The following is a 24,785-nucleotide window of genomic DNA, read 5'->3' as shown; positions in this document are numbered from 1 at the left end:
CCACTTCAGCTGTTTCAGGTTTGGAGTGCCTGGAACCGTTGCATTCAAGTATATATAAATGTATATATATCTGTATATACATGTGTGTGTGTGTGTGTGTGTGTTATCTTGCTATTCAGTTACTAATCCTGTCATTTTGCTTCTTCATGTCTCTTCTATTTTACTTTATTCTATTTAATTGAATTGAATTCAAGTTAATTTATGTTCTTTCGTTTGACATACATGGCTTCTTTATAAAGGTATCAATGAAACGCTTTCACTGCACATTTAGTTCATAATTATGATAACCAACCTCTGTATAAATAAAAGTAAAAAAACAACAACAATCAAACAAAAAACAACAAGAAACAAAACAGAAACATTTCCATTAGGTAGATTTTCTGCTTTCTAGTTATAGTCAAACTTCCACTGTCACGTACAGGATGATTGCATGCTCTGACTGCTCGCCTACAGCGCCCTCTGTTGGATAAAATAATCATGTGACGCAATTAAAACCAACCATAATGTATATCAGTAGTTAAAATAAAATGTAAATATGCATATGTTTAGTGCACTTGGAATGTTGCTCATGAGAGTTATTTTTCTGAACTTATGAAGGTATATTTTCGTGCAGAAATCACCGTGGCCACATATTGTGTTCAGGCGTTTCTAGGAACACCACTTGTCCTACGTCAACCCATAGACCTGCTCAAGGACCCCAGGATGTCAATGCTCGCTGAGCGTATGTACATTTCTCTCACAAATTTGACTCATATTTCGTCTTCTTTTCACTGTACCTTTAAGTGTTTTATGTGTAATTTGTGCTGCAATCTACCGATACCTGCTGTTTGAATTTGTCGTCCTAAAAACTTCGGTTTTCAGTTTTCTTAATTGTCAAAGTTCGCCGGTAGCTAGCATTAGCATTGTTTTCCCCATCAGTCTATTTAAACACGTGCTTCTTCTTATGCCTCGCACTTTCATTGCAGTAACTTGTCAGCAGATCATTTGTTGTTAATTGTGTCATCCTTAACACATGATTATTCGTTCTAATGATCTACCCTGTGTGCAGTTTATTCAGTTGTGACAGTTCTGTGTACGCGTGGTCAGATGTGTTAAATGCTTGATTTAGCGTTGTATCCCGTCCTGTTTTAAGCTTCTCAGACTGTTTTGTAATGCATATTGTCCATCAGTGATTTGTGCACGGACTGTTAAATTCCCTTGTGAATTAGTATATTTGTGTACATTCTGCACATGGTCAGCTTGGAGTGCGGGTTGCTTATGTAACGTCATGTTGGCGGACTGTTATGTAATAATGTTGCTGCCACTGTGAATTCAGCCCGCAGGAAACAAAAGTGGTCCGTTGACCCCAGGAACAGCACCTGGAGTAATGATGACTCCAAATTTGGCCAGAAGATGTTGGAGCGAATGGGCTGGTCCAAGGGCAAGGTGGGGGAGATTGAATAATGTTGGCACATTATTTATACATTGTGTCCCTATATGTTTGGACTCTGACACGACTTTTTTGCTTACCCAAATCATTTTGATTTTAAAATGATGTGATAAATACGAGCTTAAAGTGCAGACACCATTTTTTTTTTTTTAATTTTGAGGGTATTTACATCCTCAAAAAAGAAGCAACTGGATTACGTTCTCCTTGTACAGAAATATATGGTCTGCTCAGACACCGCCTAGTAGAGCAAAGTTGGTGTATTTTTACATCAAAAAAATAAACAGGAAAGACAGGAAACTCTGCAGTGATCTCCATAAATTTTCTTGATGGTATTCTTATTCATTTAGTTTTTTACAATTAGATTGTATCCTCTGTAAGTAGGTTAGTGTACTGTGTATAAGCATAGTTTTGATTCAGGGATGTTCCAAATGCTTTTGTTTAAGCCCTTGAATTGAAGCTGAGTCTGCATTAAATATCATCCCAGTGAACTGGTGGAAGTCATGTCACTGTCCAATTATTTCCTGCCTTAACTAAATGGAAACATGTAACATCGGCATGCTTTTCTTTGTACTTTCAGGGACTGGGGAGGAGTGAACAAGGCTCCACGGACCATATCAAAGTAAAAGTTAAAAACAACAGCTATGGTCTTGGAGCAAATACAAGTCACGAGGTAAGCAAACAAACTAAAAGTAGGCGACTTATTTTCTTATTTTCCCCCTCTAAAGTAACATTTCATTCAAAATGTTGTCTTCCACATCAGTTTTTAATTTCTCTTGTCAAAATTTTGATAAGTCAGGATCAGTGATTTATTTATTTTTTTACAGGATAAATGGATTGCTCACCAAGATGATTTCAATGATCTTCTCGCTCAGTTGAACAGCCATCATGGTCAAAACGCCAGCAATGGTATGTGCACAAAGCATGGTGAGCTTATATATATTTAGAATTTATGTATTTACTTTTAGTTCTCAGCTCTATGTTGGAGTCTTTAAAGATTAAACTTATCCTCTGGCTGAAGAGTATTATATTTATATTTACATAACACTGTCATATCCATTTGTTCCACATGTTGTAACGCCCAAATGATCAGTGTACTAAATGTGTTGTTACATGTCATTAGGCTTAGTGTTGCATTATGGCACTGATTTATATTTATTTGTTTAAACTATGTATTTGATGACTCTTAAAGATGTTTACTTGCTTAGTTGTAACCACTCAAACACCTGTTACAGGTTTTGTCTATCAAACTGCTCACAGATACAAAAATAAAGTGTGTTAGCTTAGTCGGTTGGTCATCCTGTTAGACAGTAGAGGGCGCTACAGTACAACATTTAGTAAAAGCTGGTGGCCAAGTCACTGTCACAAATGGAACGTTATCATTAACACGAGGCCATAAATCAAAGCACATATACAGCAGTATTGTATGGGATCTTTAGAGATTTGGTGCAATTATACTGAATAATAAAAAAAATTGACTATTTGTAATCGTGTTTTTTTTTCCTCTTTTTTGTTTTCTTTTGTTATCTGTAGAAGCTTCATCAGAGGAGAAGAAAGGGTTCAGCTTGGAGGAGAAATCCAAGACCTCCAAAAAGAGGGTCCATTACACAAAGTTCACTAAAGGTGGGGACATTTAGTGTCAGCTTGCATCTGTAGATGGAGATGTGAGGCTTAAAAACAACTCGGGAAGTGCTTTCTTGCTCTCTGCAGTCATCTTACTGATAAGAGCTGTTTAACTAAACCTGGAGAATTCTTTAAAAAAAAAACTTTCTTTAAAATGTATTCCGTCTTAATCTTTCGAAGGGAACTGGAAACCTAGGTCGGCATTTGTGATCCGCATTTCTTTTCTTCCACCAAGCACCTGAAGTGGTGCTTCTGCTTTTAAAGTTTTCTCCCTGTGTTCACCTGCATACCATTTACTCAGGCAGACCTCGACCTCTCATTGAGACCTGTGCTCTTGTCTCCGACCACAGAGGCTGATCAGAGTTCTGTAAGCCTGTGCTGGGTCAGTTGACCCGGTGAGTGATAGGGGAGGTTATTTATAACTCTTCCAACTCCTTTCATTACTCTTTACACGTCAGGAAGTTATGATTTGCTGGTCAAGGCCAGTACACAGACAAGCAGGAATTTAGTGTTCAGGACCACTGGAGGCCAACATGAATAACCACGATTGTTTTACTGCTGAGTTATGCTACTGGCATCATGCAGCATAGTTTCATGTCTACATGTGCAACTTCTTAGCAGGATTTGCTAAATATTAATTTATGAATTTGCTTCATGTTGGACTTGGACTGCCTGTTTTAAACTTCAAGTATTTATCTGATACTTATTCATGTTCCTTCACACCTTTTCTGTTGTTAGTATGCAGAGTTTGTAATTACGTGTCACTGAGTTCAGATCTACCTCATCAGATCCTCACGCTTGACAAAACAGAATATCTCAGCTTTTGCCTCACCTGGAAGAACCTTTAATATTTTACGTCATTCAATAGCAACTTCCTGTTTCCTGTTTGGGGCATCTGGTATCTCCATTTACTGGCCCCCCAGAAACAACACCTCCCGTGACCTATTAGATGACCCTGCCAGATTAGACATAGCCTTGGTCTCTCCTCCAGACCCTCTCACCCTGTTTTTGTGGTCTTAATTTGGCAGGAGCCAGAAAAAGACATTTTTCTGGACGGATGAGATGCACCTATACAGCAAGCATGTAAGAAATCAAGCGTGAACATTTAGGGTTTTGATAAGAACACTTCTTTGCTTTTAAAGTTTTCTTTCTAGATGTTCCGCTTATGCATTTATGATGGCAAATGCCAAGTTTTGCTCGATTTAATGTCCACCTTTTGTGTGAGTCTGCATCAGTTTGTTAACGTAACAATGAGTCCATCCATGCCGGGTCTAAACAGTATTTATAAATTCATGTAATAGAACATTCAGCTATATTTTGTTCTGCTAGTGCACGCCACAATTCATGACACTGGTATTGTATATGTGGATTTGTGGCCAGCTGAGTTGATTGGAGAATAATATTCCAACTAATTTAAAGACTTGGCCTGTCACAGATATTACGTAATCATGCGATTACAATAACTTAAGCTGACTCTGACTGTTTTACATAATCTTTAGAATTATTTCCATTCACATGTATGAAAAGTGCTGAATGAAGGTACCATTCATTGAGATCTTTTTTTAAGGTTTGAACAGAATAGATTTAAAGAAAAGCAGGACAAGTTAATTGACCATTAGTCTGTCTGCTTTCAGGTGATTGACTCAGCCAGTCCTCGGTTTAGGATCGTGGTGTGATGAATGATGAAATGTCGTTCTCTGGGTCATGACTTTTGCTCAATCTCAGCACACAGAAGGTTCCTACATACCTCTGCATTCATCCTCAAAAATCTTCAAAATGACAGTTTCCCAGAATCGTGAGCAGTAATGCAAGTTATCACTGAATCACAAGCATGTTTTAGGGGACGCATTTTGCATCCCTAACTGTACTTTTTATTCGCTACTCTTGAGATTATTTTGAAAAAGGCTGATTTATTTTTTTTTTGTCTCATCTGTCCGTAGAAGTCGGTAATGTGGTGCCGTGTTTCTCACTTGTAAACATGTTGAATTGCAGAAAAGACCCTCGAACAAAAGCCGGGCAGTTTTGACGAGGCTTTGCGGCACCTGAGTTTCTGCCTTTATTCACCACTGGACACCTGCATTAACTGTCCCTGAAAAGGCATAAGCCTCTTTAATACTTTAGCAGTTGTCATGTTAATTTAACTGTCTTTCGCAACACGACACCACTTCAACCCGTCTGTGCTTAAGCAAGCTCCAGTCGTTGCCAGGCAACAAAAAGGACGTTAGCATTTGTTGTCAAGAATTTGTTTTCGAGTTGTGACAAATTGAGAGGATTGTTTTCATTATGCTTTAAGGGGTTTGATAAGCATCGACCAGTGCACTTTGACTTTGAAAATGACGATTCTAAGATATTTTGATGATATCTGACTCTAGTCAGAAGTCAGAAGGAACATCTACAGGATGTTGTCGGTTGCTGTTAGTAATTTTGAACTATTTTATTTGGCTGTGATTGCTGCACTGTTTGTGATATAGGTTGCATTCGCAACCCAACAGTTGTGTGGCAACATATAACCTGCCAAACCTCTTTGCATGCTTCCCTTGACTGCTCCAATGCAGATTTGTCCTACTGTAAGGTTGTTGCCAAGTTAAGGCTTGGTAATAGATTTACTTTTGCTAAGCTTGTTATATGAGAGGCTGGAAAGGTCGTGTAATTAGCTTGCAGTTCTTCTAACAATCAGCGGTGAGCAAGAAAGGTCGACCTTTTAGTGGTGGATTCAGTAGTGGTGGATTCATTACATTTCTATGTAAATAAAGATTAGAAATATTGGAAGGTTTAGCTTGTAACGTGGAGTGAAAATGTTGTGGCCACAGTCGCATCAGAGAACCAACCAAATGCGAACCCCTCCTTCTCAGTGCAGGCCTCCTCCTTACTCTCCTGCTTTTTAAATTCTTTTTTTTTTATTGATATCCTGTTCATGCTGGCTCCCTCTTTGCCAGCACACAGGATTGATGGCCTTTGTTTGTGGGGAAAGGCACTGAAATCTCCGCTGCTTTGGTCCAGGCGCCACAGAATAAACCAGTAACCCAGTTTTAATTGCTACCTCCATCTATCATCTGTCAGGGCAGCCAGGGTGGTTGATGCAGAATTTAACTACAGCTCTCTGTCCACTGCTCTGTGTGGTGGCCTTATTGCAGCCTTGGGGTTTTAACAGAACAGATTATTTGCTTTATAGTTAAATTACGTATTTAACAGAACTTATCTGACAACAAAAAAAATCCCAGCATGATGATGGGCTGAGGAGCTCTGTCATTCTTTGTGATATCAGCGTCGGCTTCATGTTAATTTTGACATTATCACCTAACGCCTATAGATATTTTATTTGTCACTACTGTATTAGTCAGAGCTTCTGTAACTTGAAAATCTGGGTTGACCTGTCATCTGGGCTGATAATTCTTGCCTTTTCAATTGTAACCTGCAACCATGTGATGTAAACAGAGCGCGGCTTCATCCTGAAAGTCATTCATCCACCTTTTGAGTGTCTGTGAGAACCGTAGAGTTATGCTTCTTTTATCAGAACATTGTTTTTTGCACTTTCACCTGAAAGCTTGAAAATTTTGACGGGTGCTTCCTTGTCCAAACAGTAGAAAGGTCAGATTGGGCATAATTTTACGTCTGGCCTAAGTTCACTAGATGACAGCCCCCCCCCCCCTCCTCATTTATTTAGTTTTCAGCATTCTTTCTTGGTTTAACTTCTTAGACCTGCATGTGCAGTGACTTTCAAAGCCAAGAGCAGGGGAGATAGAGTCTTAAGAGCAATAAATAACCAAATGTTATCAGAGACCCGCTGGAGGAAGAGGATGCAGCTGTACGAACAGGACCCAGGCTGGAGGCAGACGACTGCGTGCTTCAGGAGTCTTTGAGGCCTGACTTGAAAATGGGAATCTGGAGGTGTGGCGTGGCGTGGCGGACCTCATTGTCAGTTTATTTTTCTTTGCTGTTTTATCCCTGCAGCATGAACTGGACCTCACAAACCTCCCCTTTCTTTACTCAGCGATCCCAATCCCCCAACACACACTCACAAATATATGCATTCTTTCAACTGCTAACATTATAGATAAAGAAAAATTCTTTTTTTTTTTTTTTTTTTTTTTTTTTTTTAAATTAAAGTCTATTTTGCCTTTTGTTGATTTATTCATTTATTTTTTCATTTTTTCATTCCCTGCTGTTGAATTGATCCTTGGTTTTTAAAGGGAAATCCAAAAACAACCACTTTTTTGTTTTTCTCTCACCTTTCAGGAAAGGACTTATCCTCCCGAAGTGAAACAGACCTAAACTGTATCTTTGGGAAGAGGGCAAGATCGGCAAAAAACCAAGAGCAGGTAAGACACTGAAATTAGTTTTGTAAACCACAGTTTACCACAAGGGCAGATCATCAAAAAGGTCTTTATCTTCTTCTCATTGCATGGTCTTCATGATCAGCCTGACCTTTCAGTTTACTTTTCTAAAATGCACTTTACCTTATTACAAGGACTTTGCAGACAATATTCCTAACCTGATGAGCGGGTTACTCTTCTTGTACTGAAACAGTAGTTAACATCTAAATTTGGCCGCCTGGTCTCTGATCTTTGGTAACCCAGTCAAAGTCCACACTCTAGGAGAAGATGGCATACCACTGGCCAGGTGGCCTGAGCTTATCTGTCTCCGTCTTGGTAATTACAAGTGACCAGTGGTGCTGACGTCCTCATCGGTTGGACAGGTTTCATGTGATCCTTCTGCTTCTGCAGGGCCCAGCTCCTGAGCAGCCTCTGGCTGTAGATTAGCCATGTCACAGTGCAAAGCTTTAACACTGCCAACGGGCCACTAATGGTGGCAGGAGCACCTAAATCCAGTTAAGGGATTTGCACTCTTACGCCTTCCTCCTCCCCTCCTTCTCAACCCCCCCACACACACCTTTTTTCTTTTCTTTTTTTCTTCTACTTCTGACTCTGAGCATCACATCAGGTGGTTAAATGTGCCAGCAGGCATTATTAAAGGAAAATCAAAATTGTAGCGAGGTGAGCAGAAATCTGACGTGATGACAACTGCAAAAAAAGTTCTTTTTGCCCTTGGCATCAGTGGTTGGTCACTTCAAACGTCACCCAGCCAGTTGACATTTCGATGGGTCCCACGTTTTTGAAACGTAGCTCACAGGCTCCGGCAGCTCCAAGTTGCCTTTCTAGCCCTGTAAGGATCTTATAATGTACAAGAAAAACCTTACTAAATTACTAAGTTAACCCCCCCCCCGCACCTGCTAATAAACCATTCTGTACAAAACTTATTCCATCCGTGAGCTTTGTGAGCATACCTTAAGATTTTACATGGTTGTTACAGCTTTATTACGGATGAACACAGGTAACTGACCAGATTTCTGATTTTTGCATGTTCCTAATCTCTACAAACGAAAAAATGGATAGAACAAGCACCCACAAACCTTCATTGCATTCTTATGATGAATGAATAGATACTTATGTAATAAAACAGCTAGTTTTTGTTGTCACAAGTTTAACAGACCCAGTACAGAGAGTCAGAAAGACAATGAGGTATCTAGGTTTTGGACACCAATGAGCCTCTTGTTGGCTTTCTTTGTTTATCTCAAGCATTTGGCTTGAAGAAATTGGCATTTTAAAAATCCATAAATTGTACAAAAAAAAGGGGAGGGGGTGAAAAAAAGCCCCCCTCTTGTCCCCTGCAGGTGCTGAGCCATAACATCACAATGGCAGATGCTCCCTAGCTGATTAACATTGGAAATGTAAGCAATACACGCCATCATCTTCTCCCTAAACGCTTGGTTATGGGTTGTTATTTTTTTTAGCCAGGAGAGGAACCATTGGCCATATCGAAATCACCAACTACAATTACCTTGGCTTCTCGTGAGACCTTGTGTTGAATCCCAGCAACCTCAGATGTTGGTAAAGCCAGTGACTGACTAATCAAGCTTTAGGCATTTTGCCTGATCTCTGAGCGTGTCAGTGACACGCTGAGTGACCTTCATCTCACAATAATCTGTGCTTACCGTCATCCGCCATTTCTGCTATTGCACAACTTTGTACCACAGTATATATACACACGCGTGATGATTTCAAATTCCCAGAGAGTTGTATTCAAAACGTTGCGAGCTTTGGGTAGGCGGTGTGTTTATTTGTGGTAGGTTGAACACGCTGCCACCGATTGAATTATCACATATCTGCATCCTGACAAGGTGAGGCCAAGTGTCTCAACCAAATCTGGACAGGCTCCTTCAGACCTGCCACCCCCACCCCCTCCCCATGAATCTTCCAACACTTCACCCACCACCCACTGCTGTCTCCCATCCACCAGTCCCCCACTGCGGGTGTTTTCCTTCCTCCACAGTGATGTTTCCTGCTCGGCCCTTATCGCTGCTCACAACGCTCTGTGAAACACACACATACACAAACAAACACACACACCGTCAACTGTCCAGCAGGCCTCTGTTCATCAAAGGCGAACTGGATGTGTTAAAAATAAGCTGCAGGAACAATTGAGAAGAAAATATTAATTTCTTTATCTCTTACCCAATATTTTATCTCTCTAGTAAGAAAAAAAAAAATGAATAGAGGTATTTCTTTACTTTCTAATCTGCTTTATAAGGTGTGTTTTACTGAAGTTTTGGCTAAATCTTCTTTCAAAGAACAAATCTAAACATAAGAAAACAGCCACTTGTATCTTTAATACATTTACAGATGTTATAGAGAACGTGTCTTGACTTAGATAATCACATAAAGTGAAGCTTAAGCATGTTAAAATCAACTCTGGATACTTGACTGTCTGAATTTCAGTAAAGACAAATTTGACTCTACATAGACCTAAGCTACAATATATTATGATTTAGGCTTTAAGCACTTAACGTCATACCTATTTATTTCAGGCACACAACTTTACTTTACTTGTGCAAGACTTGCTGAGTAAAAACTATTCAAACAAGATAAATCAATGGCCACAATTAATTTACTTTTTTCACTTTTTCTTATTTGTTAATTGTGTAGCCACCTAAAAAAAAAACAATCTCTGCTTAAAACCATTATTTGCTCAACTTGACCAGTGAGGGTTGTGGTGTAGCACCTGTCCATCTACTTGGCTCGCTGTTATCCATCACCCATCCCACGCTTGCAAGCCTCCTCCATCTCCTGCCTCCTCATGCGCCCCTCAACACAATTACTCAGCGCATGACAAATGACAGGCTCTCGCTGCCGAGATATCAAAAAGCCCCGGCCACTTCTAAATGAAGGCACTTTGGCAGCGCTGTGCTCCCTGTGCTTATCGGCGGGCGAGCAGTGCCCCTGGCCGTCCTGCTCTCCTTCCTCCCCCTTCTCCACCACCCCTGCTCTCCATGCCCTCCTCAGGGGGTTTAGTTAGGGGAGCCACATGGAGGGCCAGCCCAGCTTGATTTATCTCCCTTGCCCCTCTGCCCAGCCACTCAGGCAGGCCGAAAGAGCCGACGAGGCTCCAGCGGGCCTCAGCTCGAAAGCCCGGCATTAGCTGAAATAAACCATTCTGCCGCCCAGTGAAAAATGTCCTCTGATTGGCTAATTAATCAGTCAAAGGGGAGCGACGCGGCTTGTGACTTGAGGGACCCAAGCGGGCGACCGCAGAGGGCCTGCTGATAAATAGACTCCCCGCCGATTCATACATCAACAAAAGTTAGTCATTTTTTAAAGCTGCCAGCTCAGATGTAAGGTGGAAACGAGCCGCAGTTTTCTTTTTTTCTCTTACATTTCTGGTTTCTTTTCCTTTTTTGGCAGGGGAGGGATAATTGAAAAAGGATATCATTTTAGCTTTATCTGTTCTGCGTTTGTATCAATTCTCTATTTTTAAGCTTCTAAAAATGTATTTCTCTGGTTTTGTGGCTTTTAAGTGGCCGAGCTTCAGATTAGCTACACTTTGTGTTGTCAGCTGAAAGAAAATAATTATGTTATTTCCTTATTTTAATTTAGTCTTGACGCCTTTTTTTCTTCTTCTTTTCTCCATCATTACTTATGTTACTTTTGACTCGGTGCCGTCAGTGACTTGAGTTTTCAGTTTATCACTTTGACCTTGTTAAGAGGAATATTAAGAAATAACTTCCACCTCTACAAGGTTTTTTAGTTTTCTGGCGATTAAGCGTTCTACTCGACTACCACAAACATTAAAGTCATTCCAACATCAATCCATTCATTAGTTTTGCACTCCCTTGAAGTGTCAGGAAAGAAAAATGGTTGAGCGTAATTTGGTGCTGGCCTTGTTTTGACGTCTGAGCCTCCAGTCAGACGGTGGGTATGGTGCGCCCTGCTCTCGGGTCAGCATGACCCCTGCAGCCTCTCCCACTCCCACTCCTGCTCAAACACAAAGGACACAGGATCAAGCCTCATCGGGTGGCACCTGTTGCGAGTGTATGCTGCCCACGCTTCGTCCACATGAAGGATCGTGCGTCAGCAGGGGCTCCCCCGATACCACCCTGTTAAGGAATATGGAGCAGGGGCGGCGCTGGTGTGGAGCCGGGGCATTTGGCAGATGCGTCGCCAGGGAGCCAATGGGCGGAGTCGATTGGTGAAACTTTGCTGACAGCGCAGAAGCAAAATGTCATTTTGGTACAAAAGTTGTCTGCAAGCGTACATTACATAGGTTACCACTGAGGCCTTTGACCTGTGAGACAGTTTTTGGATCAAGTTATATTTGGTTAACAATTATTTAAGAGCGCAAATAAATAGCTCAAAAGTCAGATTGATTTATATCCTCTTTATATTATTTTTTCTACAAACTTTCTTTAAAGGTGAAATAAGAAGTTTTGCTTCAGACAGTTTTACATGTAGGAAGCTGAAGTGTGCCGTTTTTTTTTTTTTTGTTTTTTTTTCATTATGAGTTTGAGTTCCACTGCTATCTGTAATTAACCGTGTAAAAAGAAATGCGGGACCAAAGCCAAGATTTACTTTTTGCCTCAGTTGTCCATCAACCTGCAGTGCTGATCTGTTGAAAGGGCACGCCGGTGCAAACGTGCATTGTCGCAGCGTGGTTGCTGCCATTTGAAGGGTCAGCGCATTCATGTAGGTTACTGGGCTCATTGTTGAGCTGCGGAGCTCTGATTCATTGTCAGATAACAACTAAGTGCCTTGAGCAACGGCACTCCCCCGTCTTCAGCATATTTGTTGATGGACTCTTTTGCTTTTGCTATTGAAAATATCGAAACCCAACAAGAGTCCCCCTCGCCACCAAACATTTGTAAAGACACACACATTTGCCATTTACCTCCCTGGCAGTTCTGTGGACGGCTCCCTCCTGGCAGTGCCAGCTCGCTGACACTTACAGATTAGCGCAGGACAAAAAGGAGGGAAAAAAAAAAGGTGTCCGTCTCTTGGTTACGGGCCTAAGCTACAATATATGGGAACAGGATAATTACTGCCTGGTAGAGCTAACCGCCCAAAGATTTCCAGGCCTCTCGGCTGTTTACAGTTGCAGTCTGCCGTTTAATCACTGACTCTTTAATCTAATAAATCACAGCTGGGGGAAAATGATCACAGCATCTTCGCCTCCCTGGGGTTGGGGTGGGGAACCCAAGTGTTTGCGAAGTGGGTATTGTCAGCAAGCATTTGCAGTGTTGAGCAGGCACAGGGCAGTCATGCCGCATGCATAATGTTGTCTTCATTTGTTACTTATGATAAACGTTCTTGCACCCGGGACAAAGTGTAATTTTTCAGACCCCTTGTTTCATTTAGTTTAAACAGCACTCAATGTATGCTTTGTGGAAGCTTCTTATGACAATTAATGTGCCCAGGGGCATCATTTCGAGTTTTTAATTCGACTTTGTATAAACCTAATTTACACAGAAACAGCATGACAAACATTTGAATCAGTTTAGAGGTGGAGACGTTAATTCGAGAAAGGAAAAAAAATCCAAGTGTGCGACTGAAGCGTTTACTTATTTGCCGGGAATAAGCTTTCCACCTGTTTTTCTGTCCGCCCACATCAGGCTCATGAAGGATGGGCTGCTAGACTCGTGCGATCATCAGGGAGAGACAGCTGGCTAATCAGGCCCTGATCCATAGACCCGGAGTATCACCAAATTTATTATTGTGGCAGGACAATGAGGGCGCACCATTGCAATTACAGACCCGACCAATATTGGCGAGAAGTTATTGAAAAAAAAAAATAGCAAGTAATGCAAAGAGGCGGTTTTTAAGAAAATGAATGGGCAGCTGCAGCACAAATCCTAATTAACAAGTTGCAGAACGTGTACCTTAGAAACAATTGTTCATTAATATTTTCCTGTTTTAATAACTTTCAAGGAGGGAACAGTGTTACTTTGTAGTTTTTGCATTTAAATCTCCTGTTTTGTATTATTTTACAAGTCAAGCAAATATAACCATCGTGATTTAAATACTTATTTATTTATATATATATATATCTGTGTGTGTTGCAAAATAGTGATTTTTATCAATATAAAATAAACAACAAACATAACACTTTGCAGTATTTGCAGCAACAACCTGTACTGGTTCAATCACTACTTCAGGAAGCCAAGCCTGATGAAATGCCAGCGCTTTGCTTGACGATGACCGTACACAGGGCCTCTCTGTTCATAGCACCAAGTGGATTCTGTGAAATGAGGAATTACCTTGAATTGGACTGTGATTTACCTTCACGCTGAGCGTGGCTTAATCATTTTTATTAAAACTGGGAAATGCTTATATGATGCTTGCTTATCGGGCGTTGCTTCCAGATGTCTGCAGGTGATGTATATTTAAAAAGCTGCAAAGAGCAACTGTTTGATGTCAAAATGGAAATGGAAGCAACACATTGGCCTCAAACAGAACTACTTTTTTTTTTTTTTTTTTTTTGCTAATTTGCTCGTGTCGTGCTCGTATCGAACGTGCTTGATGAACTGTGTTTTTGTCTAAGAAGTTGAGCATATTTTAACTGAAAAAGATCATGAAAATCTTTATCATTTCTTTAGAAAGAATCAGACGTGAAGTGAAGTTCAGTTATACATGAACAAAGTTCTAGAAATTTCTGTGTCTTTCTTCTATGTTTTGTAAGAAAGAAACTTTCACATGCACTCCAGTGAACCTTTTCCATCATCTCTGCTGGCTTGATGGACTCTCCCACTGAATGTGTTGGCCTCGGTATCTTGGCACCATGGCACATGTCTTGCCATTGGCTACATTAGCAGGGAGAGATAGACCTGGAGTGTCTTGAAGGAGCCGGCCTGTTGAATGTCTTCCCACCCTCTCCTTTTCTCTGGGACCCTCTGTGGACCCTCCCTGTGTTCCCTGCCTAGCCCCAGCCCCCGCCAGGGGAGAGAGTGGAGCAGGAAGGGCCCGATAGCCAGCCAGACCGCTCCTCTGCTGAAGGAGCCTTATCTCAGAGCTGCACACAGCGCATTGAGCGCATCCTTTTCCTGAGGTTCTGCGTCTGGGAGGAGAGGAGGAGGAGGTGTGGGAGGAGAAGGGGTTGACACAGCTTGATATAGGTGTGTTCTCCAACCCTCCAGTCCTCAACCCTGCCTTTTTTTTTTGTTGCCATTCTTCTTTATTCCCAGTAATTATGTAAACTGATTCTGCAAATGAGTTTAAGTGGAAGCTTATCTCAGCAAAAGAGTGCAGTATTTGCATAGCGAATACATATATTTTGGTTTGTAGAGCACTTTAGCACTACAGGAAAAGAAATCCTTCATTCTCTTCATGCATATTAATAGTGTATTGCAGCAATAATTCTGCAATGATATTTCTTGTGTATTATTATTGGAAGTTGACGTCCTTTGCCAGACTTCGGCTAAATGCTGAAAAGTACTATCGACTGAAACCGAACGCCATTTGTAGCTGAAAAGTCAGTTTCATAAGAAATAATAACACCACCTCTGTGGCTTCCAGGCATTGTTTTTACTGAGGCATCTACATAAGATTTTGCGTTTATTCATCATTTGTATAGATATATGAAGTGCTCTTGCAATACTCTTATGTGACACAAAGTTGTCGCACATAGCCACACAAAGCTAAACCGTGATGAAGGATGGTGTGCTTGCAAACTTTATCGATATGCTTTTGGGGGGAAAGCGCATTAGTGTTTCTTTAAACAAATCTCGGTGTGGTAGTACAGATTCCAGAGTACAGCGACGATGCCAAAGTGGGCATCACGTGGGATCTTGTTTTGGTTGAACACTGAGAAGAAAAATGCTGTCTTTTTAGAAAGAGAAAAAAGTATCCCACCCTAATGACCCACCATGATCATAACTGAGAGAGGACATTACCAAAACAATGGGGCGCAAAAAGAAATGGTTTGAAAATCTAAACCCTTCCGTCACCCAAGGGGCAAACATGCAAGAATGTGCTTGTTAGACAGTGAATATTGTCAAAATATTCTTTGTAGATCTTTCAACCGTTCAGCTACAGAAGTGAGCGGGCCTGTGTGATTGCTTAGTCCCATACAATCTTTCGTCTTTCTGTACGTGAAGCTCAGATGGTGGAAAAAGGAGGAGAACGTCACGTGAGATACCCGGCCGAAGGAGGGCTTATGCCGACAGTGTGGGTTAGTCGAAGGACATATTTCACAAGAAATGGATGAAAACATTTGCATGCAAAAAAAATAAAAATAAAAAAGGAATAAATAGAAACTGCATATAATGATTTGTAAGTTTTATTTTTTTGACAGAAAACTTTGCGTTTTCACAATGACAGGAAGAAAATACTTAAAATTAGTTTTGAAAACGTAAAGGATTTGGGGCGGTCGGTGGCGTAGTGGGTTAAAGGGATACGCCACCCCTAGGCCAAATTAAGTGTATCCCCGCATTCCCGAGACATAAATAAGTGTGTGGGAGCATTTTCCTGGCGACCCAGGCATTGTCCGAATCTCACAGCACTGACCACTGCTTGGTTGCGCGTAATACATACATGCTAGCGTCGCCAATCGAAATATTTCGCCCAAGGTGAATTAATTTACTTGATTTTCCTCAAACAAACCAGCGTGAAGCAGCCGGGGGGGGGGATTCCCAATGACGTAGCGGGGAGTGTGCTTCGGCTGTGTTTTCCGCACCGGAAAGTAGTTCCCAAACCGACATGAGCAAACCAAACCTTCCGTGTTGATTTACACAGTCATTTGCACTCGATGTGAAAGTACACCACTCACACAGTAATTAGAAGGTAAATCAAGTAAATTAATTCACCTTGGGCGAAATATTTCGATTGGCGACGCTAGCATGTATGTATTACGCGCAACCAAGCAGTGGTCAGTGCTGTGAGATTCGGACAATGCCTGGGTTGCCAGGAAAATGCTCCCACACACTTATTTATGTCTCGGGGATACACTTAATTTGGCCTGGGGGTGGCGTATCCCTTTAAGCAGCCGCCCCATGTACAGAGGCTACAGTCCTCGCTGCAGCTGGCCCCGGTTCGACTCCCGCACCGAGCGGCCCTGTGCTGCGTGTCTTTCCCTCTCTCTGCCCCCTGCTTCCTGTCTCTCTCAAACTGTCCTAACATTAAAGGCATAAAAAGCCCCAAAAAATACTTAAAAAAAAAAAAAAAAAAAAATGTAAACAGGGTTCCCGCGGGGTCTTAAAAAGTCTTAAAAGCATTGAATTTATGAATTTGGAAATAATACCTTAAAAAGACTTGAAAAAGTCTTGAATTTTGATATCTGTGTCTTAAAATTTGTGCAGTAACTTCTCCGTATCACATTCTCCTCAAACGTTTCATTTGTCAACAAGGCTACTATTATTTTGAAAAGCCTAAATAACGTAGCCTAAATGAAGAGTGGCGGAACCAATCATTGAGAACGCAACGCTGCCGCTACCGCTCCGCCCCGGGTCCGATCACATTGCTACAGCACTGACACAGACCAATTTTAATTTTAACAAATTAAAAAAAAAAAAAAAAAAAAGTTTTTCTTTGCCGGTAGGTCTGTGAAATTGGCCGTGAAATAGGTATTATTTTTTTTATAAATGGTCTTAAAAAGACTTAAATTTGACTTGAAGAAACCTGTAGGAACCCTGGTAAAGGATTTAATATTTGATTAGTCAAAAGTCCTTTTAAATTGTCTCAGCAGTTTCCTCTCGGTTGTGTTTTATTTTTTGCCTCACTGAAAACCAGCCAGAGAAAAGAAAACACACCTGGAAATGGAGAAACATCTCGAAAATTACTGCAGAGTAGTTTCTTAGTAACATGTTGCCCTCCGTACTCAAAGCCAAGAAAGATCCCAGGGCTGCCAGTAATGCTGACTGGATCTGTGTGTTTACATCTGCACTGTGTGTGTGTGTGTGTGTGTGTGTGTGTGTGTGTGTGTGTGTGTCCGGCTGGTGCTCAGCACAGCACTTCTCCTGCTGTCGGATCACAGTCTAATGGAGATCCCCAGGCTGTGAGGAAGAACCACATGCCAAGCCCAAACCACCTTTCCCTGATGATGAGGAAGATGTGTCTCTCTCACTCACTCTCCCCTCTTTCTTCTTTCGCTCATTCACCCTCTCCCTCTCCTGAGAGTAATTTCACAGGAAGTTCTAAAGTGGCCCCCAGCCATCTTCCCAAATCCCAGTTACATGTTGTTTGGCGCTGTCAGCTCTAAGCCCCATCTTTACTCTCCCAAGCAGAGAGGATGCCATTGTGCAGTAACACGGAGTATAGATTTTTTTTCTTCTCTGGGAAGTTGGAAAGTTTTGTTTAATGGCACCTCACCTGAAGGACCATATCCCCCTTGTTAGAAGTTGTGGTTATTTCTAGTCGAGGTCTTAGATGGTGGAAAACTTTGTTTGGCCTCAATCATTTGGATCATCTCCAGCCGGAGTCCACTTTTTCTTTTAGATGTTAACATGCCATGCAGGGCTCATACCTGTTAGATCAGCTCCAGTTGTCTTTTAACAGTTTGGGAATAATTTATAGCTTTCTTTACACACATATAAATTTTCAGAGGGCTCATTTCTGACCATTTTAGTTGACAAAGACGGAGGCTGTTTCCTTTGTTAAAATGATGTTGACTGTGAAAACCTTTCATATGGCATAAACTATCATTTATTTATTTAATTAATTTTTTTTTATAATAACAAGAACTGACTGAGTTAATGGCATGTACACTACAGAAGCCCCGTACAACAACAACCCTTAGAGGAAGCTCAGTGCACATCTCTGCATTTACCTCTAAATCTGCATTGTTTTACATGGCCATCAGTCTGTTGGTGCAGATGCTCGGATGTAATCGGCGTGTAAAAGCTTTAAGGTCAAACCACCAGGTGACTCCGCTCAACTATGTTTTCAGTTTATCCCTAATCTGTAGTGTTTGAAAAATGCCGCCGACTTCACTATCTGAGATAATACACAGAGCGGCGGTATTGTTTTAGTGCGACTCTCCAGAGGAGCTTCTGTATTCTTCTGGACAAATCATTATGCATTGAGTAGGCCATTAGGAAAATGAAGACAAATGGGTCACAAGGGCGAGGTGACAAATTGTTCATGCTGTGGAGTTAAAATCTGGACCATGTTGTGCCTAACAGTTGTGAAGTTGGGCCCCGTTTAATGTGTATCCTAAAGGTTGGAGAAAAGATTTTGTGACCAGACTTATTGGTGTTCTGCTGTTAAATACAAATGAAGGAAAACTGCTGATCACTGCCCTACTTGGAAGCTTTTACCGTAAGCGTAACAGCTTGCACTTTCATTCCGTTTGAAAGTGATGTTGCAGCTTTGTCAGATGCATATAACAGGTTCACTACTTTACTAACATGTGCCTTAACTGTTGATTTTATCCTTTTTTTTTTATTTTTTATTTTTTTGAACGGTAAAAAAAAAAAATGTCTGTTGTGTTTCAAAACCATTAGGACTTAGCTAATATAGGTTTCTGTTATTTGGCACACAAGGAACAAAAATGGATTCAAATCAAAAATAAATTTGAATGTCACCAGTTTTTACCTGCTGCACAACTATTCAAAGTTTCCACTGGAAGCAATGACTGATAAACCGTAAAGTGCAGCTAATGCCAGCTCAATAATTGAAGATACGTGTGAAAATGAAACGGTTGTGGGAACTGTCAAGCTCAAGTTGACATACGTTGCTACGTCTGTCTCCTGAAATAAACAGGGTCGTGCAAACAGAACCAGCTGATCAACCATCATCCGTTTTTGAAACATTTATGGCTTTACTGATAGTTGTTCGAAGTCTAGAGTTAGAAGAATGTAGGTATTGGTGTAAATATTTCCAGTCCACATGAGTTTTAGGAGCAGTTATACTGATATCTAAACGGATAGATATTACTTATAATATAAATGTATACAACTAAATAACTGGCTCCTGCACCATATCAACCACTCCCTCCATTGGGTTCAGATATTGCAGTTGAAGTATTTCATTTGATGGACATTAAAATGTTGGAGGAGCTGAAGAGCACAGCGCCTCAGACGTGTTGTTATCTTATGTCCTCTGAAATGTGCTGACTCGCTCCGCATCGCAGCCCAACTGCACCTGAATGTGTCACTTAGTCGAAGCTCAGTCGTGAGTTTGTTGGTGTAACAGAGTTTCTCCTGGTGTGTGAGAAGTACCGGCACTGTAATCTGTAATGTGTTGCTGGCTCCCATCTAAATGACTGCCTCGTTAAAGAACAACTGCCGTTGTCACAGATTAGTGCCACTAACTGTTTTGGTTCTGTAATCCACTGAAAGTGGGAGGGAAATTGGCTTTCCAAATCAGTCGCCAAAGCTCAGATTGATTGGTTGAATTGATTTTATTTTTATCTCCCTGCTGTATAGTTTCATCTTGGTGCGAAAGTCAAGTTTCAGCTATAGATTGCTCTGCCAGAGAGGAGCTTTTAAAGAGGGATGAGAGTTGGGAGCTGACTATGCAAAGAAACGCTGGCAGATGTGTGGAAATGGGTGATGAATGTCAGAAACGTGACAGATATGTTGACGGTGCTTATTTTAAGGCTTTAACACCTATTGTTACATCAAAATCCAATTTTTGGCTTTTCACTTGTTAATGTCTTCTTGGGTAATCTTTGCGTGATAATGACAATCACTTAAGCTCCTTGACATACAATTGTGTGCAATCCTGTGCGTGTGTTTGTGTTGAATCTTCAGACGCTGCATCAAAGCCTAACCGTCTTCTCCTTTGTTTGTTTCCGGTCCAGGAGAGCAACGGCAGCGATTCTCAGGGAGAGATCGAAGAGTGTGCGACCCCTGCTACTTTCCAACTGGATACAGAGTCCATCACCAAAACAGTGAAGAGCACTCTGACCATGCAGGAGTATTTTGCGCAACGAATGGCTCAGCTGAAGAAGGCTCGTGGAGGCCCCAGTACAGAAAGCGCCGAGACCACGTGTCCAACTGAGGAACTCGGTCCAGTCCACAACAGCGACGATATAGAAGAAACCAAAAGCAAAAAGAAGAAGAAGAAGAACAAAAAGCCTGCAGATGACATAGAAGTGGTCGAAGAGAAGTCCACTGCTCCCATTGTGATAATAGACGAAGAAGACCAGGAGCAAGAGTGCTCACGGAAGAAAAAGAAGAAGCGGAAAATGGCAGAAAATGACAATGATGCAACTGAGGACTCTAGCTCTACAGATGTTGTGGAGATAATCTCTGAAGAACCGCCTCCCTCAAAGAAGAAAAAGCTCAAAAAACGCAAAGAAAGGGAGCTATTGAAGAGACACCTTCTAACTGAGACTGAAACTGTAGATTCAGAGGTCATACACAACAAGAAGAGCCACAAAGAGGAGGATGATGTAGTCAAAGAGGATGAGGGGGAGCTGGTGGGAAAGAAGTCCAAAAAGAAGAAAAGAAAGAGAGAGAGTCGGGAATAAGGTGGATTTCTTTGCAAGGTTAAATCCTCCAGGCCTCCAAATGACTTCACACTCCTGTTGTTCTCACATTTCTGGGGTGAACACGTATATAATTAAATTAAATGCCACGTACGTGAAGATTATCCGTTGATAACCTCGAAGTTACCCATAAAAGCTACAGAATTACGATACTGGCCACTGACATAGTTTTTCTGAAATGAAATTAATTTTTCCTGTAATCCATTTAATGAATTTGTTTCTTTACATAAAGTCTCCACAGTTCCATACAGACATCATGGATCCACTCAGCGTTCCTCAGATTTTGATATGGGCCAAACTCATGCTTCATTACGCTGTCTGAGCTGACAGTGAATTTAAAAAAAAAAAAAAAAAAAAAACTTTGTGTGAATGCAATGCTGTTTAAAATTTCATCAGTAATGCATATCTTACTGTTTTTTGTCAGTTTTATGACGGCCTCTGTAATGTTATACGACATGATATTTGTTGTTTTGGCAGAGATGTGATGAGAAACTTTGACACTTTTATGAACTCTTAAAAATCAGACAAGCATTGATGGTTTTTCTGGATCAAACCTCTTAAATAAATCAATATGAAAACATAGTATTTTGTTTATTCGTCCTTCTTAGATGGAGTGAAATATAGATTTAATATGAGAATGGTGAGAAGAAGGGGGAAAAAAAAACTATAGATAGAAAAAAAATATGCCAGAACACAGGCCCATGTATCTAGTGTCAAAACTTTCCAAACCGTTGCCCTTTTGTGTTTTCAGGTGACGCTTGATGTCACAAAATAACTTCTTTGACTTCACTGGCAAAATCTTATCAAACCCGTCTTTGTGTGTTCTTCTACGATGAGCCAAAAAAGGAAAAAGGGGAAACTACAGGTGCCCAGCCTTACGAAATTCTTGTGGCCTTCCTTGTTAGTAGTTTGGGTGTGTATGTTTTCGTGGAACATTTGTCATCCTGTGACAAAAACACTATTTAAGGACACAGTGATGAGGGGCTGAACCGTCTGTTTGGCATGCGTGAATCACAAAGAAGAACGGCGGCAGCATAGCAAAGACGTCTTGTGTGAGAGAGGCTTTAGGCTTTCTTATGAGACGCCTCTACAGTTCTAACTTTGACACTTCTCACTTCTCACTAATATATGCAAACTGTTAAAACTGTTTTGAAAAATTTTGGTGACCGTGTTTCCGCCCTTGGAGTTATCCTTTTTTTTTTTTTTTTTTAAATTATTATTTTTATGGGCTTTTAAGCCTTTAATGGACAGGACAGTTAAAGAGAGAGGGGGAAAGACATGCAGCAAAAGGCCATCTGATGCGGGACTCGAACCGGGGCCAGCTGCAGCGAGGATTGTAGCCTCTGTACATGGTGCGTCCTCTTAACCCACTATGCCACTGACCACCCCAGAGTTTTCCTTTTGATAACGTTTCTGACACTCGGACAGATTTCTCATATTTAACTGCGTTCCCACTACAGGAACCTTTTCGAGAGCCCGAGGACTTTTATGGAGTTCTTTCAGTCTCCCCAGTTTCTACCGCAGGGAGAAATTTCAGCCCTAAAAAGAGCCCCGATAGGTACATTTAATATTTCCCTAAAGCTTTTTGGAGGTGGGGATTACAGCACTGAACCTTTGGGATTGGTGAATTAAACCCAGCCTTTTTTTTAAATTTTTTTATTTTTTTAACATGTTTCTGTCTCCATCCTCTCACGTTTAAAATCCACAACATAAAATCTCTTAACTTTAAATTGTGCGGCAGGAATAGTTGTTACTGTTCGTAAACGCAACGTTCAGACTCAGACATTTATTTTTGAAGCTCTGGGGTGAATGAAGAGGCTCTCTCTCAGATTGCGACAAGAAAGCATTGAAAACAGCAATAAAAATGCCCGTCTACGATTGTTTGTAGAAATGTCAAACATTTAACACATTTTAGGTGAATGGATGAGTCCTTTCTCATTTTTTCTGCCATAAAACGACTGAGAAGACGCTGCACACCGCATCCTACTGTGGTTCAACAAGCTCCAGAGTGAGATGTTGCTTCATGTTGTGACAAGAAAACAGTGAAATCAGAAGAATACGGTGTTAATCATCTAACTTTTCGTACCTGTAAAAAGCAAAAAAACTCCAGAACTCTTACAACAGAAATGTGTAACATGGATGGACTACGGTGCACAGGAAAGGCAGTGGATTTTGTGATAATAAAGATGTGATTTAGGGCAATACGTTGTTAACCTCTGATTGTTTCGAAGCAGTTATGGTCTAAAGCACAAATAAAAACAACCAAAGCTCCATAAAAGGGCGGAACAGGGACAGATTTTGAGTTAATACAGCTGGAGCGTACTTTCTAGTTTTACTGTTGGCTCGTGGTGTCGGTGGGTGGAGCAGCCCTCAGTTCCGCTGACTTAATTAGCCTAACGTACCCTGAACCTTTGACCTCTGGAAATGCAACTCGAGAGCTGAAATACTGTTTTTGATCCCCTTTAAGTCCTGGGTGGTGTTGGTGGATATGCACCTTTTGTCCCTGTTAAAAAAAGGGGAAATGATATGTCCCCTTTTTTTTTATATTGTTCATCATTTATTGTTTGAATCGAGTCATGCGAACACTGAAAATTAAAGTTGCATCTCACTTGTTTTATAATTTGTAGAGTTGAAATTGAGCAAAAGGAAATACTTAATACCTTCTTTCACTTCATCAAAACCTTTTTTGTGAGCCATTTTTGTTTTTAGTTAGTGAAATATTGTCTTTTGATAAAGTTGGTTCCTGTCTGATTCTCAAACTTGATGCTTACGATTCAGGGATGCCAATAATTCTGACAGCAGGCGATACGTGTTTCAACAACAACGCGAGTAACAAATGTTTTCTATGTATGATGAGCCGTGGAAACGGCTAATGTTGTACACTTGCATAATGAAAGTTGTTGCAAAGATTAAACTTCCTCTCCCGATATGTAGAGAGAAAGCCCCTCCTTGGACCCCAGTTGCCACATGTCTTTATCACAGCATGGGTGAACAACAGCAGGCTGATGTAGCTCCCACCCACACGTGGATAACACATATAGCGCACAGAGTCATTCCAGAACCCCCAACTATACCAACTATAAGCTCTATTGTACTGAATTCCAAACTGCCAATATGTTGTGAAACCTTGGTGTCCCACATTATCTGTCTGACTGTACTGTATCTGAGCTCTCAGTCACTCGTGCCCCGTCAGCTCTCACTTGGCCACTCCGACTTTCACTGACCACACATCACTATGGCCCCTGTCAGAACAGCGAGAGGAAGTGCGGCCCTATATATCACCGATGTGGCTGTACCATTCACAATATGCGGCTTCAGGTGTCGTATCCTGTTCCTGTGTGGGGTAAGCAAGAGCTGACACTTCACTTTGACTGGGGGAAGGGGGGGATTCCATCAAAACCCACCACAAGATGTGTGTTGCAACTTAAATTCCATGATACCTGAGAATCAACACTAATCCTCCAGTCTGCTATCAGGTAACTGATGTCTTAATACAGATAAGATCAGGCCGGTGATCAGTAGTTAGTATTTGAGTAGTGTGAGTAGTGTGAGGAGTGTGGGAGTGTGAGCTACTCCATGGCTGCAGCTTGAGAGTATCCTGTCAACAGGAACTCCTGGATTTGATGTGCACCCGCTTCTGGCCACAGAAGGAAACTGATTTGTTTGTGCGCGTTCAACAGTTTGATTCCCCTGGTCAACAACGCACGAGTTCAGCAGCTCCAGAAACTGATCTCCACTCAAATCCTTTTTTTAAAAAAAATACATATGAAAAGGAAATGTTATGGGTGGGAGAGACTCTTCTATGTGCTGTTTTGCTTGGCATGCAAACACCATGACAACCCTCACTCAAAGTGCAGTGGAGATCTCAAAATGCCACTTAACCAGGGCAGTTGTCTGTGTAGTGTTGAGTCAACTGCAAAACAGGTTAGGTAAGTTTGTCACCATGTTTTCCTAGTTGACTATATAGAGAGATCAGATTTAT

At 41.2% G+C, this 24,785-nt stretch overlaps 1 protein-coding gene across 2 annotated transcripts; it reads left to right on the top strand.

Annotated features, from left to right (window-relative positions):
- Window positions 1-681: 681 nt before the first annotated feature.
- On the top strand, window positions 682-21,388 carry pinx1 (PIN2 (TERF1) interacting telomerase inhibitor 1). 2 transcript variants are annotated; one of them, XM_075459326.1, is made up of 7 exons: window positions 682-721; window positions 1,316-1,425; window positions 2,007-2,099; window positions 2,254-2,335; window positions 2,960-3,049; window positions 7,286-7,368; window positions 20,114-21,388. In XM_075459326.1, exons 1-7 carry the CDS (start codon window positions 703-705, stop codon window positions 20,783-20,785), a joined length of 1,149 nt encoding a protein of 382 aa, XP_075315441.1. In that variant the 5' UTR covers window positions 682-702; the 3' UTR covers window positions 20,786-21,388. The 2 variants fall into 2 exon arrangements, with proteins under 2 accessions (XP_075315441.1, XP_075315440.1); XM_075459325.1 differs by having other exon boundaries at window positions 2,254-2,353.
- Window positions 21,389-24,785: the final 3,397 nt, after the last annotated feature.

The sequence above is a fragment of the Odontesthes bonariensis genome, chromosome 24 (assembly GCF_027942865.1).
Source record: "Odontesthes bonariensis isolate fOdoBon6 chromosome 24, fOdoBon6.hap1, whole genome shotgun sequence".
Taxonomy (NCBI): domain Eukaryota; kingdom Metazoa; phylum Chordata; class Actinopteri; order Atheriniformes; family Atherinopsidae; genus Odontesthes; species Odontesthes bonariensis.
This window is presented reverse-complemented; position numbering and strand designations above follow the sequence as displayed.

Bases quoted from the DNA above. Each gene is read 5' to 3' on its own strand.
- pinx1 (XM_075459325.1), top strand. The intron at 2,100-2,253 runs GTAAGCAAACAA...ATTTTTTTACAG, and splicing joins GAGCAAATACAAGTCACGAG to GATAAATGGATTGCTCACCA. The intron at 3,050-7,285 runs GTGGGGACATTT...CTCACCTTTCAG, and splicing joins TTACACAAAGTTCACTAAAG to GAAAGGACTTATCCTCCCGA.